The sequence below is a fragment of the Oncorhynchus mykiss genome, chromosome 12, assembly GCF_013265735.2.
Source record: "Oncorhynchus mykiss isolate Arlee chromosome 12, USDA_OmykA_1.1, whole genome shotgun sequence".
In the NCBI taxonomy this organism is placed as follows: Eukaryota; Metazoa; Chordata; class Actinopteri; order Salmoniformes; family Salmonidae; genus Oncorhynchus; species Oncorhynchus mykiss.
The window spans coordinates 6,839,049-6,856,411 of NC_048576.1; the positions used below are offsets into that span (position 1 = coordinate 6,839,049).

General features: G+C 45.2%; 1 protein-coding gene across 1 annotated transcript in view; it reads left to right on the forward strand.

The window, feature by feature from the left end:
* dcc (DCC netrin 1 receptor) overlaps positions 1 to 17,363 on the forward strand; it is a 600,603-nt gene that overhangs the window by 537,323 nt on the left and 45,917 nt on the right. Inside the window, exons 23-25 of the mRNA XM_036936778.1 lie at positions 2,936 to 3,092; positions 6,811 to 7,043; positions 7,620 to 7,736. Of these exons, the coding sequence (XP_036792673.1) occupies positions 2,936 to 3,092; positions 6,811 to 7,043; positions 7,620 to 7,736 (507 nt within the window). The remainder of the gene's footprint in view (positions 1 to 2,935; positions 3,093 to 6,810; positions 7,044 to 7,619; positions 7,737 to 17,363) is intronic.

Genomic DNA, 17,363 nt, shown 5'->3' on the forward strand with positions numbered 1-17,363 from the left:
GAAGAAATGGGTGGGACTGTAGTAATGACAGGTAGAATTGGGTGGGACTGTAGTAATGACAGGTAGAATTGGGTGGGACTGTAGTAATGACAGGTAGATGTGGGTGGGACTGTAGTAATGACAGGTAGATGTGGGTGGGACTGTAGTAATGACAGGTAGATGTGGGTGGGACTGTAGTAATGACAGGTAGGATTGGGTGGGACTGTAGTAATGACAGGTAGAATTGGGTGGGACTGTAGTAATGACATGTAAATGTGGGTGGGACTGTAGTAATGACAGGAAGAAATGGGTGGGACTGTAGTAATGACAGGTAGAATTGGGTGGGACTGTAGTAATGACAGGTAGATGTGGGTGGGACTGTAGTAATGACAGGTAGATGTGGGTGGGACTGTAGTAATGACAGGTAGATGTGGGTGGGACTGTAGTAATGACATGTAGGAGTGGGTGGGACTGTGGTAATGACAGGTAGATGGACTACGATTGAATCGTACTAAACCGGCTCAGACGCCAAGTCGAGGTCCAAAAGGCTTCTTAACCATAAGACTGCTGAACAGCTAATCAAATGGCTATCCAGACTCATCTTTTACGCTGCTGCTACTCTCTGTTTATAATCTATGCATAGTCACTTTTACTCTACCTATATATATGATATGACCTCAACTACCTGCACATTGACTCTGTACCGGTACACCCTGTATATAGTCTCCACATTGACTCTGTACCAGTACCAGTACCCCCTGTATATAGCCTCCACATTGACTCTGTACCAGTACACCCTGTATATAGTCTACACATTGACTCTGTACCGTAACACGCTGTATATAGCCTCCGCATTGACTCTGTACCGGTACCCCCTGTATATAGCCTCCACATTGACTCTGTACCTGTACCCCCTGTATTTAACCTCCACATTGACTCTGTACCGGTATCCCCTGTATATAGGCTCCACATTGACTCTGTACCTGTACCCCCTGTATTTAACCTCCACATTGACTCTGTACCGTAACACCCTGTATATAGCCTCCACATTGACTCTGTTCCAGTACCCCCTGTATATAGCCTCCACATTGACTCTGTACCGGTACCCCCTGAATATAGCCTCCACATTGACTCTGTACCGTAATACCCTGTATATAGCCTCCACATTGATTCAGTACCGGTACCCCTGTATATAGCCTCCACATTGACTCTGTACCGGTACCCCCTGTATATAGCCTCCACATTGACTCTGTACCGGTACACCCTGTATATAGCCTCCACATTGACTCTGTACCGGTAACCCCTGAATATAGCCTCCACATTGACTCTGTACCGTAATACCCTGTATATAGCCTCCACATTGACTCTGTTCCAGTACCCCCTGTATTTAACCTCCACATTGACTCTGTACCGTAACACCCTGTATATAGCCTCCACATTGACTCAGTACCGGTACCCCTGTATATAGCCTCCACATTGACTCTGTACCGGTACCCCCTGTATATAGCCTCCACATTGACTCTGTTCCAGTACCCCCTGTATATAGCCTCCACATTGATTCAGTACCGGTACCCCTGTATATAGCCTCCACATTGACTCTGTACCGGTACCCCCTGTATATAGCCTCCACATTGACTCTGTACCGGTACCCCCTGTATATAGCCTCCACATTGACTCTGTACCGGTACCCCCTGTATATAGCCTCCACATTGACTCTGTACCGGTACCCCCTGAATATAGCCTCCACATTGACTCTGTACCGGTACCCCCTGAATATAGCCTCCACATTGACTCTGTACCGGTACCCCCTGTATATAGCCTCCACATTGACTCTGTACCGGTACCCCCTGAATATAGCCTCCACATTGACTCTGTACCGGTACCCCCTGTATTTAACCTCCACATTGACTCTGTACCGTAACACCCTGTATATAGCCTCCACATTGACTCAGTACCGGTACCCCTGTATATAGCCTCCACATTGACTCTGTACCGGTACCCCCTGAATATAGCCTCCACATTGGAACACACTTAAAGGGGTGACACACTTAAGGAACACACTTAAAGGGGTGAATCTGGGATTTAAACAACAACAAAGGAGTCAAATCAAATAAAATGTATTTATATAGCCCTTCGTACATCAGCTGATATCTCAAAGAGCTCTACAGAAACCCCCAGCCTAAAACCCCCAAACAGCAAGCAATGCAGGTGTAGAAGCACCAACACTTTTCGTCAGTCATTATTTTCAACTTCCCAAAGAATTGATGTACCAAACATGTAATCCCAGATTGCCACATCAACTATGTACAATAGCTATGTTGAAGTATGTTTCTCTCTGAGGAGGCAAAGGGGGTGGCCCATTGTTGTGAATGAGTGGAAATAGTTTTGGCATAGAGAACAGAGTGGTTGTAACCTATTAGGTTGGTCCTTGATCAGAACGTAGTGTTCCTTGGGGATCGTCAGCTGTTCAAAGCTCAGGACCGGAGAAACAGAGCTTTCCAGCCTTTCATCCCAAGGCCAACATGTATTTAGAGAACGAGAGATGTAGAAAGCAACTGAGGAAGGAAATATCAATTTCTCCAGTGGGTTGTATTGGAAACTCGTTGGACAGTCTTTTAAAGCTTAGAGTTAAGGGTCATATAATTTGAAGGGATGCTATGTGAGCAGCATATGAAATTAATGATTTATGTGTAATTTGCATTAATTAAATGTTGTCATTAGAATATAAAATGTTTTACGCTCAGTTGAAGTTCCTATTTCCTGTCCCTGTTGTAGTTCAGACATTGGTCAGGTTTTCCTATTTCCTGTCGCTGTTGTAGTTCAGACATTGGTCAGATGGTCTTATTTCCTGTCCCTGTTGTATTCCAGACATTGGTCAGATGTTCCCATTTCCTGTCCCTATTGTAATTCAGACATTGGTCAGGTTTTCCTATTTCCTGTTCCTGTTGTATTTCAGACATTGGTCAGATGCGTCCTCCTCATGGCAGTGTGACACCCCAGAAGAACAGCAACCTCCTGGTCATCATCGTGGTCTCCGTGGGAGCCGTTACTGTGGTAGTGGTCATCATAGTAGCGCTGATCTGCACCAGGCGCTCCTCCGCACAACAGAGAAAGTGAGTTGGATTGCCTCTTCATCCTCGTTCCCCTTCCTCCTGTTCCCCTTCCTCCTGTTCCCCTTCCTCCTCACTCCCATTCCCCCTCATTCCCCTTCCTCCTCGTTCCCCTTCCTCCTGTTCCCCTTCCTCCTGTTTCCCTTCTTCCTCACTCCCCTTCCTCCTGTTCCCCTTCTTCCTCACTCCCTTTCCTCCTCACTCCCCTTCCTCCTCGTTCCCCTTCTTCCTGTTCCCCTTCCTCCTGTTTCCCTTCTTCCTCACACCCCTTCCTCCTGTTCCCCTTCCTCCTCACTCCCCTTCCTCCTCACTCCCCTTCCTCCTCGTTCCCCTTCCTCCTGTTCCCCTTCTTCCTCACTCCCTTTCCTCCTCACTCCCCTTCCTCCTCACTCCCCTTCCACCTCTTCCCCTTCCTCCTCACTCCCCTTCCTCCTCACTCCCCTTCCTCCTCACTCCCCTTTCTCCTGTTCCCCTTCCACCTCTTCCCCCTTTCCTCTCCCCCTTCCGCCTCTCCCCATTCCTCCTCACTCCCCTTCCTCCCACAGTTAGATTTGTATAGGAAGGGTATATTAGTTGAAACTTTCTTTTTACCAGTAATCTACCAGAATTGTTGTGACTTTCAAGGATTTTATGCAATTTTTCACAATACAAGTGGCTATTTTGGTACTTCAGATTATCACAGGTGTCTGTAATTATCTCTGGCCCTCTACTTCAGATTATCACAGGTGTCTGTAATTATCTCTGTTCCTCTACATCAGATTACCACAGGGGTGTAATTATCTCTGGCCCTCTACTTCAGATTATCACAGGTGTCTGTAATTATCTCTGGCCCTCTACTTCAGATTATCACAGGTGTCTGTAATTATCTCTGGCCCTCTACTTCAGATTATCACAGGGGTCTGTAATTATCTCTGGCCCTCTACTTCAGATTATCACAGGTGTCTGTAATTATCTCTGGCCCTCTACTTCAGATTATCACAGGTGTCTGTAATTATCTCTGGCCCTCTACTTCAGATTATCACAGGTGTCTGTAATTATCTCTGGCCCTCTACTTCAGATTATCACAGGGGTGTAATTATCTCTGGCCCTCTACTTCAGATTATCACAGGGGTGTAATTGTCTCTGGCCCTCTACTTCAGATTATCACAGGTGTCTGTAATTATCTCTGGCCCTCTACTTCAGATTATCACAGGTGTCTGTAATTATCTCTGGCCCTCTACTTCAGATTATCACAGGTGTCTGTAATTATCTCTGGCCCTCTGTCTGGCCTTATCGCATTTAAACTATATACAAAGATCAAATAAAATGATTTCAAATCAAACAAAATAGAATGACAAAGCTGTAGAACATTATCCTAAATATCAATATCAATGTAGTGAATACCATTGGTGATTAATATGAGGGTTTCAGCATGAACTATCCTTTATTATTTATTTTACTATGTCAATATGTCTTTGTTGTCAGTGTTTTGTCTTTGTCGTCAGTGTTTTGTCTTTGTTGTCAGTGTTTTGTCTTTGTCTTTGTTGTCAGTGTTTTGTCTTTGTCTTTGTTGTCAGTGTTTTGTCTTTGTCTTTGTTGTCAGTGTTTTGTCTTTGTCTTTGTTGTCAGTGTTTGTTGTCAGTGTTTGTCGTCAGTGTTTTGTCTTTGTTATCAGTGTTTTGTCTTTGTTGTCAGTGTTTTGTCTTTGTTGTCAGTGTTTGTTGTCAGTATTTGTCGTCAGTGTTTTGTCTTTGTTGTCAGTGTTTTGTCTTTGTTGTCAGTGTTTTGTCTTTGTTGTCAGTGTTTGTTGTCAGTATTTGTCGTCAGTGTTTTGTCTTTGTTGTCAGTGTTTTGTCTTTGTTGTCAGTGTTTTGGCTCCAAACTGGTGCCAGTTGTAAAAAAAAGTCAATAGCTGGAAGAGTTGCGGAGATAATTTGAAAATATTGCCATTGTTGATTAATTAAGCTATTTTCTCTTGAATCATCTGGTCTATCTACCAGAAATTAATTGACAATATGGACACAGTTATAAAAAACGTATATATATATATTTTTTATTATTCAAGTATAAATTACCAAAGTTACCATAGATTGCTATAGATAACCTGTTAATTACCAACAATTAATGAAGATTTTGATAACTTTGGTAAGTTAACGGTAAATTTGCAACCCTAGACGTAGGAACTCTGTGGTCTGCTAGTAGGTTAATTAACACAGCGTTCTCTTATTTCCAACCGTTAGCTCAGGAGCGGCACTCTGTGATCACATGTTATACATTCTGATATCCTGTTAGCACATGTTATATTTCTATTTAATAAACAGTCTGATATCCTGTTAACACATGTTATATTTCTATTTAATAAACAGTCTGATATCCTGTTAACACATGTTATATTTATATTGAATAAACAGTCTGATATCCTGTTAACACATGTTATATTTCTATTTAATAAACAGTCTGATATCCTGTTAACACATGTTATATTTAATAAACAGTCTGATATCCTGTTAACACATGTTATATTTATATTTAATAAACAGTCTGATATCCTGTTAACACATGTTATATTTCTATTTAAACAGGCTGATTACCGCACATTGATTGTTATCTAGATCCTCTTTCTCGTTCTCTCTGTAAGTTGGAGACACAGGAGGAATAGTCAGCAGATACCTTGGTTAATTCCATGCTTGAATAAGCCAGTTTATTACAGCTAACCTCCCCCCCGACACAGACACACACACACACACACACAGACACACACACAGACACAGACACACTCACACACACACACACATACAGACACACACACACACACACACACACACACACACACACACACACACACACACACACACACACACACACACACACACACACACACACACACACACACACACACCTGTGCAAGGGATGAGATGCCTCTGTAATTAGAATGAAGAGATTCTCATGGTGGTGAAACTCTGTCCTTCACTGAGATTCATACAGTTTTTTCATTAAGTGAATGTAATTAAAATGTGAATGGTGTTTTTAGTTTTGGGTTTGACAAGTGAGAGGGTGGCAGATATTTCTAAGTGGGTATATAAGGGCATGCGAGGTGAAGGGCGTTTTGAGGTATGGAAACGCAGGGGGATGGGGAAGCAGAGGGAGAGGAAGAAATAGAGGGAGGTGTACATTTAGAGGAGGGAGAGAGAGAGGGAGAGAGAGAGGCAAAGTCTTTCATCTAGACAACGTTGCCCTAGAGCACAGAAAAAACAATACATACCTCGGCCTTAACATCAGCGCCACAGGTAACTTCCACAAAACTGTGAACGATCTGAGAGACAAGGCAAGAAGTAAAACACCAAATAATGCATGCAGAGCAGAATTAGGCCGATACCCACTAATTATCAAAATCCATAAAAGAGCCGTTAAATTCTACAACCACCTAAAAGGAAGTGATTCACAAACCTTCTATAACTAAGACATCACCTAGAGAGAAATATGTCTCTCTTTCTGTCTCTCTATGTCTCTGTCTTTCTATCTCTCTTTCTTCCTCTTTCTCTCCATCTTTCTCTCTCTCTCTCTTTGTCTTTCTCTCTATCTCTCTTTGTCTTTCTCTCTTTCTTTCTCTCTTTCGTTCTCTTTCTCTCCGTCTGTCTCTCTCTCTCTCTCTCTCTCTTTCTAACTATCTCTCTCTCTTTCTCTCTTTCTAATGCTCTGTCTTTCTCTCTTTCTATCTCTCTCTTCTCCCTCTCGTCTATAGGAAGCGTGCCACTCACAGTACAGGGAAGCGAAAAGGTAGTCAGAAGGACCTGAGACCTCCAGACCTGTGGATCCATCATGAGGAGATGGAACTGAAGAACATTGAGAAGCCTACCTGTGCCGCCCCCTCTGGATGTGATTCGCCCATCCAGGGTTCCATCCAGGAAATCCGGTCTCAGTCTGTCAGTCACAGCCAATCAGAGAGTCAGATGGGAAGCAAGAGCAGCCACTCAGGTAAGACATCATGGTGATGTTAATGACAGGAAGGATGTTTTGGAATGTCTTGGAACAGAATCTTGGATAAAAAATAAGAGATTATAAAAGGAATATTTTTTAACGTTTTTTTTATGTTCACAGCAGATGTGTTGTTATCCAGTCCATCAACACATTTTACCACTGATTGGTTTTTGTAGAGAAAGTCTTCAACAATAGAGGGGGAAAGTAGCTTGCTTCTATCGTCATCTTCGTCTCTCTATTGAAACGTAGCTCTTTAACTAAAGTTGCCAGTAACATCTTTAGTCTCTCTGAATGCTATTCATGAATATTCTATGTAGAAATTGTGGACTATTGATTTCTTATCAAGATGTGAAGGACTATTCAGAGGAACAAGATAATACTGAGTATAAAACCATCTGGTGTGAATACAATTCTACGCTTTTCCTCACCTTGGGATGTTGCTGGTGAAGAGTTCTCTTTGGTTAATCTGTGTCTCTTTGTTCTGTTATAGTGAGGTGAAATCTCATTGATGTAACAATAGATTTTGCAACGGAGCCCTGTCTAGTAATACAGTACGATCCATTTATGTTCTAGGTGTGGACAATGACGAGGCTTCCAGCTGCATCTCTACGTTAGAGCGCTCCCTAGCTGCCCGGAGGGCGACACGTACCAAGCTGATGATCCCCATGGACTCTCAGCCCAGCAACACCCGTAAGTGTCAACATCCCGTAGGGTGGTGCACAATTGGCCAAGCGTCGTCCGGGTTAAGGGAGGGTATTTGTTGGCCTTCATTAACTGACTTGTCTAATTAAATAAAGGTTCAATTTAAAAATTACAAATAAATGAAAAAAAAACATCTTCCCAAATAGTTGTTGTCTGGTTGTTAGCCATCCTGCTCTCACTTTGAGTAGGCTGTCCTTCCTCCTCCATCCTCCCTTCCTCCTCTTCTTCCTCCTCCATTCCCTCCTCTGTTTATTTTTTGTTTTTATTTCACCTTTATTTAACCAGGTAGGCAAGTTGAGAACAAGTTCTCATTTACAACTGCGACCTGGCCAAGATAAAGCAAAGCATTGTGACACAGACAACAACACAGAGTTACACATGGAGTAAAACAAACGTACAGTCAATAATACAGTAGAAATGTCTATATACAGTGTGTGCAAATGTAGTAAGATTAGGGAGGTAAGGCAATAAATAGGTCATAGTGGCAAAATAATTACAATTGAGCATTAACACTGGAGTGATAGATGTACAGATGATGATGTGCAAGTAGAGATACTGGGGTGCAAAAGAGAAGAAAAAAAATAACAATATGGGGATGAGGTAGTTTGATGGGCTATTTACAGATGGGCTATGTACAGGTACAATGATCAGCTGCTCTGACAGCTGATGCTTATAGTTAGTGAGGGTGATATAATTCTCCAGCTTCAGTGACTTTTGCAATTCGTTCCAGTCATTGGCAGCAGAGAACTGGAAGGAAAGGCGGCCAAATGAGGTGTTGGCTTTGGGGATGATCAGTAAGATATACCTGCTGGAACGTGTGCTACGGGTGGGTGTTGTTATTGTGACCAGTGAACTGAGATAAGGTGGAGATTTAACTAGCATAGACTTATAGATGACCTGGAGCCAGTGGGTCTGGCGACGAATATGTACCAAGGGCCAGCCGACGAGAGCATACAGGTCGCAGTGGTGGGTGGTATAAGGTGATCTGGTAACAAAACGGATGGTACTGTGATAGACTGCATCCAGTTTGCTGAGTAGAGTGTTGGAAGCTGAAATATACCTGCTGGAGCACGTGCTACGGGTGGGTGCTGCTATGGTGACCAGTGAGCTGAGATAAGGCATGATTTTTCCTAGCAAAGATTTATAGATTTATAGATGATCTGGAGCCAGTGGGTTTGGCGACGAATATGAAGCGAGGGCCGGCCAACGAGAGCATACAGGTCGTATATGGGGCTTTACTGACAAAACGGATGGCACTGTGACTACATCCAATTAGCTTAGTACAGTGTTTGAGACTATTTTGTAAATTACATTACCGAAGTCAAGGATCGGTAGGATAGTCAGTTTTACGGGGGTATGTTTGGCAGCATGAGTGAAGGAGGCTTTGTTGCGAAATAGGAAGCCGACTCTAGATTTAATTTTGGATTGGAGATGCTAAATGTGAGTCTGGAAGGAGAGTTTACAGTCTAGCCAGACACCTAGGTATTTGTAGTTGTGAGAGTTGTGAGATCCGTCCAGGGTGGTGCTAGTCTTGCCGGCGGGTGTGGGCAGCAATCATTTAATGAGCATGCATTTAGTTATACTAGCATTTAAGAGCAGTTGGAGAACACAGAAGGAGTGTTGTATGGCATTGAAGCTCATTTGGAGGTTAGTTAACACAGTGTCCAAAGAAGGGCCAGATGTATACCGAATGGTGTCGTCTGCGTAGAGGTGGATCAGAGAATCTCCTGCAGCAAGAGCGACACCATAGATGTATACAGAGAAAAGAGTCAGCCCGAGAATTTAACCCTGTGGCACCCCCATAGAGACAGCCAGCGGTCCGGACAACATGCCCTCCGATTTGACACAGTTAACTCTATCTGAGAAGTAGTTGGTGAACCAGGAGAGGCAGTCATTTGAGAAACCAAGGCTATTGAGTCTGCCGATAAGAACGCAGTGATTGACAGAGTCGAAAGCCTTGGCCAGGTCGATGAAGATGACTGCACAGTACTGTCTTTTATCAATGGCGGTTATGATATTGTTTAGGACCTTGAGCGTGGCTGAGGTGCACCCATGTGACCAGCTCGGAAATCAGATTGCATAGCGGAGAAGGTACGGTGGGATTGGAAATGGGCGGTGATCTGTTTGTTAACTTGGCTTTCGAAGACTTTAGAATGGCAGGGCAGGATGGATATAGGTCTGTAACAGTTTGCAGGGATGACCGCGGCAGCTTTCCAATCTTTGGGGATCTCAGACGATACGAAAGAGAGGTTGAACAGGCTAGTAATACTAGTAATAGTATTAGTAACTAGTAATAAGGGTTTGCAACAATTGCAGCGGATCATTTTAGAAAGAAAGGGTCCAGATTGTCTAGTCCGGCTGATTTGTAGGGGTCCAGATTTTGCAGTTCTTTCAGAACATCAGCTATCTGGATTTGGGTGAAGGAGAAGTGGTGGGGGGGGGGGGCTTGGGATGGTTGCTGCGGGGGTGCAGAGCTGTTGGCCGGGGTAGGGGTAGCCAGGTGGAAAGCATGGCTGCCCGTAGAAAAATGCTCATTAAAATGAGCAATTATCGTAGATGTATCAGTGGTGACAGTGTTTCCTAGCCTCAGTGCAGTGGGCAGCTGGGAGGAGGTGCTCTCATTCTCCATGGACTTTACAGTGTCCCAGAACTTTTGGGGAATTAATGCTACAGGATGCAAATCTCTGTTTGAAGAAGCCCGCTTTTGCTTTCCTAACTGACTGTGTATATTGGTTCCTGACTTCCCTTAAAAGTTGCATATTGCTATTCAATGCTAATGCTGTACCGCCCCTGGATGTTTTTGTGCTGGTCAAGGGAAGTCCAGTTAGGAGTGAACCAGGGGCGTTTTATACGTTTTATACGTTTTTAGTTCTACCTTTTTTGAACTGGGCTTATTTAAGATGGTGAGGAAAGCACTTTTAAAGAACAACCAGGCATCATCTACTGAAGGGATGAGGTCAATATCCTTCCAGGATACCCGGGCCAGGTCGGTTAGAAAGGTCTGCTTGCTGAAGTATTTTAGGGAGCGTTTTATAGTGATAAACCTAGGTAAACCTAGGCATTGAGTGATGATGAGTGATGCTGCATCTCTGAAGGCACCAGTTAAGCCAGGTGAGGTCTCCGCATGCATGGGGGGGGGGTGGGACAAATAACACATGTTGAGCTAAAACAATAATAAGTAACCGAAACAGCAGTAGGTGTTCGATGCTAATGCAGTACGCCCCATTAGAGAGAGGGGTGTTGGTCGGGAGAGCTAAGACAACAACGGTAAATGGGAATGAATGGGCAGAGAGGGTCAGTTAGGTACACACAAGACCTGAGTTCGAGGCTGGGGGCCGACAGATAGACAAATTGAGGTGCAGTGTTAATGAACAGATCAGCAGGCATCAGCTGTGATCATAGGGTCCAAAGAGCAGCAATAGGTGAGTCAGGGAGCCGTTTGGTAGTCACTTCCACGCTAGGCGAGCAGGAGACCCGGTGTTCAGAAAGCTAGCGGGCTGGAGACCCGGCGTTCAGAAAGCTAGTGGGCTGGAGACACGGCGTTCAGAAAGCTAGGCGAGCAGGAGACCCGGCGTTCAGAAAGCTAGAGGGCTGGAGACACGGCATTCAGAAAGCTAGCGGGCTGGAGACACGGCGTTCAGAAAGCTAGCGGGCTGGAGACACGGCGTTCAGAAAGCTAGCGGGCTGGAGACACGGCGTTCAGAAAGCTAGCGGGCTGGAGACACGGCGTTCAGAAAGCTAGCGGGCTGGAGACACGGCGTTCAGAAAGCTAGCGGGCTGGAGACACGGCGTTCAGAAAGCTAGCGTGCCGGGGATAGCAAATGTGTCTTTAGCGACATCGCAACGGAAAATACTTTTTGAAACCACATCTTACAGTTACGTTGGCAGATCAGTCGTGATGGATTGGCAGGACTCCGAGGTGACAATAAAGGCCAATTGTCAAAAGAGGTATTAGCTGGTATACTCCGTCGGCTGGCCGGGAGATTGGCCTAGCTCGAGGCTAGCTCAAGGCTAACTGAATCTTGATTCGGGACAGAGGCGTTAGCCAACAGTAGCCACTTGGTTGCAGCTAGCTAGCTGCGATGATCCGGTGTAATGGTCTCGAGCTTACATCAGGAATACGGTGACGTGTTGGAGAAAAGCAGTCCAATATGCTGTGGGTTGATATCGTGCTGTGCAGACTGGCAGGTAATTGTCCGAGCTAAAGGTGAAGCCACCGCTAGCAGTGGAAAACAATGACTAGTAGCTAGTTAGATGGCTAGCTACTGTTGGAGGTTCCAGTTATGAGGAATAAAAATAGCAGATCCGTACCAAATTGGGTGAGGCGGTTTGCATGAAAGTATATTTAGTTTGTAGTTGGAAAGTGAAATTAGAATATGTATGAAAAAAACAAAAAACAGACTATTTACAGACTAATTAACATATGGACAAGACAAACACACGTCCGATCTGCTACTCCATCTTGGAACATCAATCTCCTTGACAACTTCCTCTCCCTCCTTCTCTGTTAGTAGCACATTGGGTAATTACCAGACATCTCTCTCTCTCTCTCTCTCTCTCTCTCACTCTCGCTCTCTCTCTCTCTCGCTCTCTCTCTCTCTGTATCTCTCTCTCTCTCTCTCTCTCTCTCTCTGTCTCTCTCTCTCTCGCGCTCTCTCTCTCTCTTCTCTGCCCCTGTTCTTCCCTCTCTTTTCATCCCTCACCTCTCTTCTCTCCAGTAGTCACATGAAAGCCTCCACATCTCCGGATCCCTAGTGGGACAGAGACAGAGAGAGAAGGAAGGGCCTCCTCACATCTCAGACTCCCTAGGGAGACAGAGACCGAGAGAGAGAGAGAGAGAGAGAGAGAGGGAGAGGGAGAGGGAGAGGGGAGAGGGAGACATGTTTCCAATGCCAAAAAAGCCCTTTGAATTCAATCGAGAGAGGGAGAGACCTACTCCTCATTCAGCACATCCCCATCAATCACATTCCCCCCCTCCTCACCTCACCTCCCCCTTCCTTATCCTTCTCGTCAGAAGGGTGAGTCAAGTTGAGGAGAGGTAATGTGGATGGAGGAGGGATAAGGAGGGTTGAGGAGGGTTGAGGAGGGGTGAGGAGGGTTGAGGAAAGGTGAGGAGGGGTGAGGAGAGTTGAGAAGGTTTGAGGAGGGGTGAGGAGGGGTGAGGAAGGGTGAGGAGGACTGAGGAGGGGTGAGGAGGGGTGAGAAGGATGGAGGAAGGGTGAGGAGGGTTGAGGAGGGGTGAGGAGGGTTGAGGAGGATTGAGGAGGATTGAGGAAGAGTGAGGAGGGTGAGAAAGAGTGAGGAGGGGTGAGGAAGGCTGAGGAAGGGTGAGGAGTGTGAGGAAGGGTGAGGAGGGGTTAGGCCCCGTCTACTCCGGGGGTAATCTGATGATTCCCCTGGTTCACATCCTTCACCTACCTGGGTCCCAGTGGGCTCAGTAGTGCTTAGTGGTTAACGCTGCTAGGCTACTGTAGGCACCGTCTCACACTCAGAGAAGAACCGCAGGGTACTGCATATATTACCACTGCCTCAAGTCTCTCTCTCTCTCTCTTTCTCTCTCTCTCATCGTCAAGAAGGAGCTAAGGAGAACAAGTGCTCCACTCTTTCATCGTCAAGAAGGAGCTAAGGAGAACAAGTGGAATAGATTTCAGTTGGCTTCGTTCGCCAGCCAGGGGTTCCTGTTAGAAGAACCTTCTTTAGAATTTTCAGGATTGTTTAATTATGATTATTATTTGTGTAGATAGTTGCTGAATATCCTTCTGTCTGTTTGTGTTTTATTCACTAATAAGGACCTAATTAGTAGGTCTCCTTAGTTAGTGTTCTCTAATGCGACTTGTTCCTTAGACACAGGATGTGTCTCAAATGACATCCTTTTTCCCAGGGCCCTGGTCAGATTAGTGCACTATAAAGGAAATAGGGTGCCAAAGGACAAAGGAGGGTGCCAAAGGAGGGTGCCAAAGGACAAAGGAGGGTGCCAAAGAAGGGTGCCAAAAGAGGGTGTTATGAAAGGCAGAGCATTCAGATCTAACTAAGTTCAGTTCAATAGTTCAGATATCTGTGCATCGTGACTAAATAAGTCCATAGTTCAGAAGCGGTGCATCGTGACGAACTAAGTCCGTAGTTCAAATAGCTGTGCATCGTGACTAACTAAGTCCGTAGTTCCGATAGCTGTGCATCGTGACGAACTAAGTGTTTAGTTCCGATAGCTGTGCATCGTGACCAACTAAGTCCGTAGTTCCGATAGCTGTGCATCGTGACGAACTAAGTCGGTAAATCAAATCAAATCAAATCAAATTTTATTTGTCACATTAGCAGATGTTAATGCGAGTGTAGCGAAATGCTTGTGCTTCTAGTTCCGACAATGCAGTAATAACAAGTAATCTAACTAACAATTCCAAAACTACTGTCTTGCACACAGTGTAAGGGGATAAAGAATATGTACATAAGGATATATGAATGAGTGATGGTACAGAGCAGCATAGGCAAGATACAGTAGATGGTATCGAGTACAGTATGTACAAATGAGATGAGTATGTAAACAAAGTGGCATAGTTTAAAGTGGCTAGTGATACATGTATTACATAAGGATACAGTCGATGATATAGAGTACAGTATATACGTATGCATATGAGACGAATAATGTAGGGTAAGTAACATTATATAAGGTAGCATTGTTTAAAGTGGCTAGTGATATATTTATATCATTTCCCATCAATTCCCATTATTAAAGTGGCTGGAGTTGAGTCAGTGCCAGTGTGTTGGCAGCAGCCACTCAGTGTTAGTGGTGGCTGTTTAACAGTCTGATGGCCTTGAGATAGAAGCTGTTTTTCAGTCTCTCGGTCCCAGCTTTGATGCACCTGTACTGACCTCGCCTTCTGGATGATAGCGGGGTGAACAGGCAGTGGCTCGGGTGGTTGATGTCCTTGATGATCTTTATGGCCTTCCTGTGACATCGGGTGGTGTAGGTGTTCTGGAGGGCAGGTAGTTTGCCCCCGGTGATGCGTTGTGCAGACCTCACTACAAGCCGAATTTCTTCAGCCTCCTGAGGTTGAAGTGGCGCTGCTGCGCCTTCTTCACGATGCTGTCTGTGTGAGTGGACCAATTCAGTTTGTCTGTGATGTGTAGGCCGAGGAACTTAAAACTTTCTACCCTCTCCACTACTGTTCCATCGATGTGGATAGGGGGGTGTTCCCTCTGCTGTTTCCTGAAGTCCACAATCATCTCCTTAGTTTTGTTGACGTTGAGTGTGAGGTTATTTTCCTGACACCACACTCCGAGGGCCCTCACCTCCTCCCTGTAGGCCGTCTCGTCGTTGTTGGTAATCAAGCCTACCACTGTTGTGTCGTCCGCAAACTTGATGATTGAGTTCAGATAGCTGTGCATCGTGACTAACTAAGTCCGTAGTTCAGATAGCTGTGCATCGTGACTAACTAAGTCCGTAGTTCAGATAGCTGTGCATCGTGACAAACTAAGTCGGTAGTTCAGATAGCTGTGCATCGTGACTAGCATATTGACATAACACAATGACGCCAATTACTATTACTTAACATAATTTTAATTGGATGAATCATCTGGGTCTGACTCTGTAGACCCATTTAGTCCTAATCAAATCAAATTGTATTGGTCACATACACGTTTTTATCTGATGTTATTTTGGGTGTAGCGAAATGCTTGAGTTTCTAGCATCTAACAATTCACAACAGTACACAAATGTAAAATAATGGAATTAAGAAAGATATACATTTTAGATTGATCAATGTCGGAGTGTCATTGACTAAATACAGTAGAATAGAATACAGTATATACATATGAGATGAGTAAAGCAGAATGTAAACATTATTAAAGTGACCAGTGTTCCATTATTAAAGTGACCAGTGATTCCATGTCTATGTATATAGGGCAGCAGCCTCTAATGTGCAGGGTTGAGTAACTGGGTGGTAGCCGGCTAATGAAGGCTATTTAAAAGTCTGACGGCCTTGAGATAGATGCTGTTTTTCAGTCTCTCGGTCCCAGCTTTGATGCACCTGTACTGACCTCACATTCTGGATGATAGAGGGGTGAACAGTCAGTGGCTTGGGTGGTTGTTGTCCTTGATGATCTTTATGGCCTTCCTGTGACATCGAGTGATGTAGGTGTCCTGGAGGGCAGGTGGTTTGCCCCCGGTGATGCGTTGGGCAGACCGTACCACCCTCTAGAGAGCCCTGCTGTTGTGGGCGGAGCAGTTTCCGTACCAGGCTGTGATGCAGCCCGACAGGATGCTCTCAATTTTGCATCTGTAAAGGTTTGTGAGGGTTTAAGCGGCCAAGACAAATTTCTTCAGCCTCCTGAGGTTGTTGCGCCTTCTTCACCACACTGTCTGTGGGGGGTGGACCATTTCAGATCATCAGTGGTTTGTACGCCGAGGAACTTGAAGCTTTCCACCTTCTCCACTGCTGCCCCGTCGATGTTGAGTCCTGAAATCCACGATCAGCTTCTTTGTTTTGTTGACTTTGAGGGAGAGGTTATTTTCCTGTCACCACTGCCAGGACCCTGTAGGCCGTCTCGTCATTGTTGGTAATCAGGCCTGCTACTGTTGTGTCGTCTGAAAACTTGAGGATTGAGTTGGAGGCGTGCGTGGCCACATAGGGAGCACAGGAGAGGACTGAGCACGCACCCCTGAGGTGCCCCTGTGTTGAGGATTGGCAAAGTGGAGGTGTTGTTTCCTACCTTCACCACCTGGGGGAGGCCTGTCAGGAAGTCCGGGACCCAGTTGCACAGGACAGGGTTCGGACCCAGGGCCTCCAGCTTAATAATGACCTTGGAAGGTACTATGGTGTTGAAGGCTGAGCTGTAGTCAATGAACAGCATTCTGACGTTGGTATTCCTCTTGTCCAGATGGGATAAGGCAGTGTGCAGTGAGATGGCGATTGCATCGTCTGTGGACCTATTGGGACGGTAAGAAAATTGAAGTGGGTCTAGGGTGTCAGGTAAGGCGGAGGTGATATGATCCTTGACTCTCAAAGCACTTGATGACAGAAGTGAGTGCTACGGGGCGACAGTCATTTAGTTCGGTTACCTTTGCTTTCTTTGGAACAGGAACAATGGTGGCCCTCTTGAAGCAGGTGGGAACAGCAGACTGGGATAAGGAGAGATTGAATATGTCCCTAAACACTCCAGCCAGCTGGTCTGAGGACATGGCTTGGGAGGCCGTCTGGGCCGGGAGCCTTGCGAGGGTTAACACGTTTAAATGTCTTACTCTCGTCGACCACGGAGAACGAGAACCCACTGTGCTTGGTAGCGGGTCGCGTCGGCAGCACTATGTTATCCTCCAAACAGGCGAAGAAAATGTTTAGCTTGTCTGAGGGAAAGACGTCGTGTCCGCGACATGACTGGTTTTCCCTTTGTAATCTGTGATTGTCTGTGACTGAGCTGTTGAATCTGATACTAATCTGATAATCCAGACAGATTATGACTTCTGCCCTGGATAGATGAGGTAGCAGCGGTAAAGCAGGGGGCATTAAAGGAGGTGACTAGAGAATTTATCATGTCTACAGCTGTGTTCGAATACCCGTTTACTCTATCCTACATACTTAATGATTACCCATACTAACATACTGTATGCTACATACATAATGA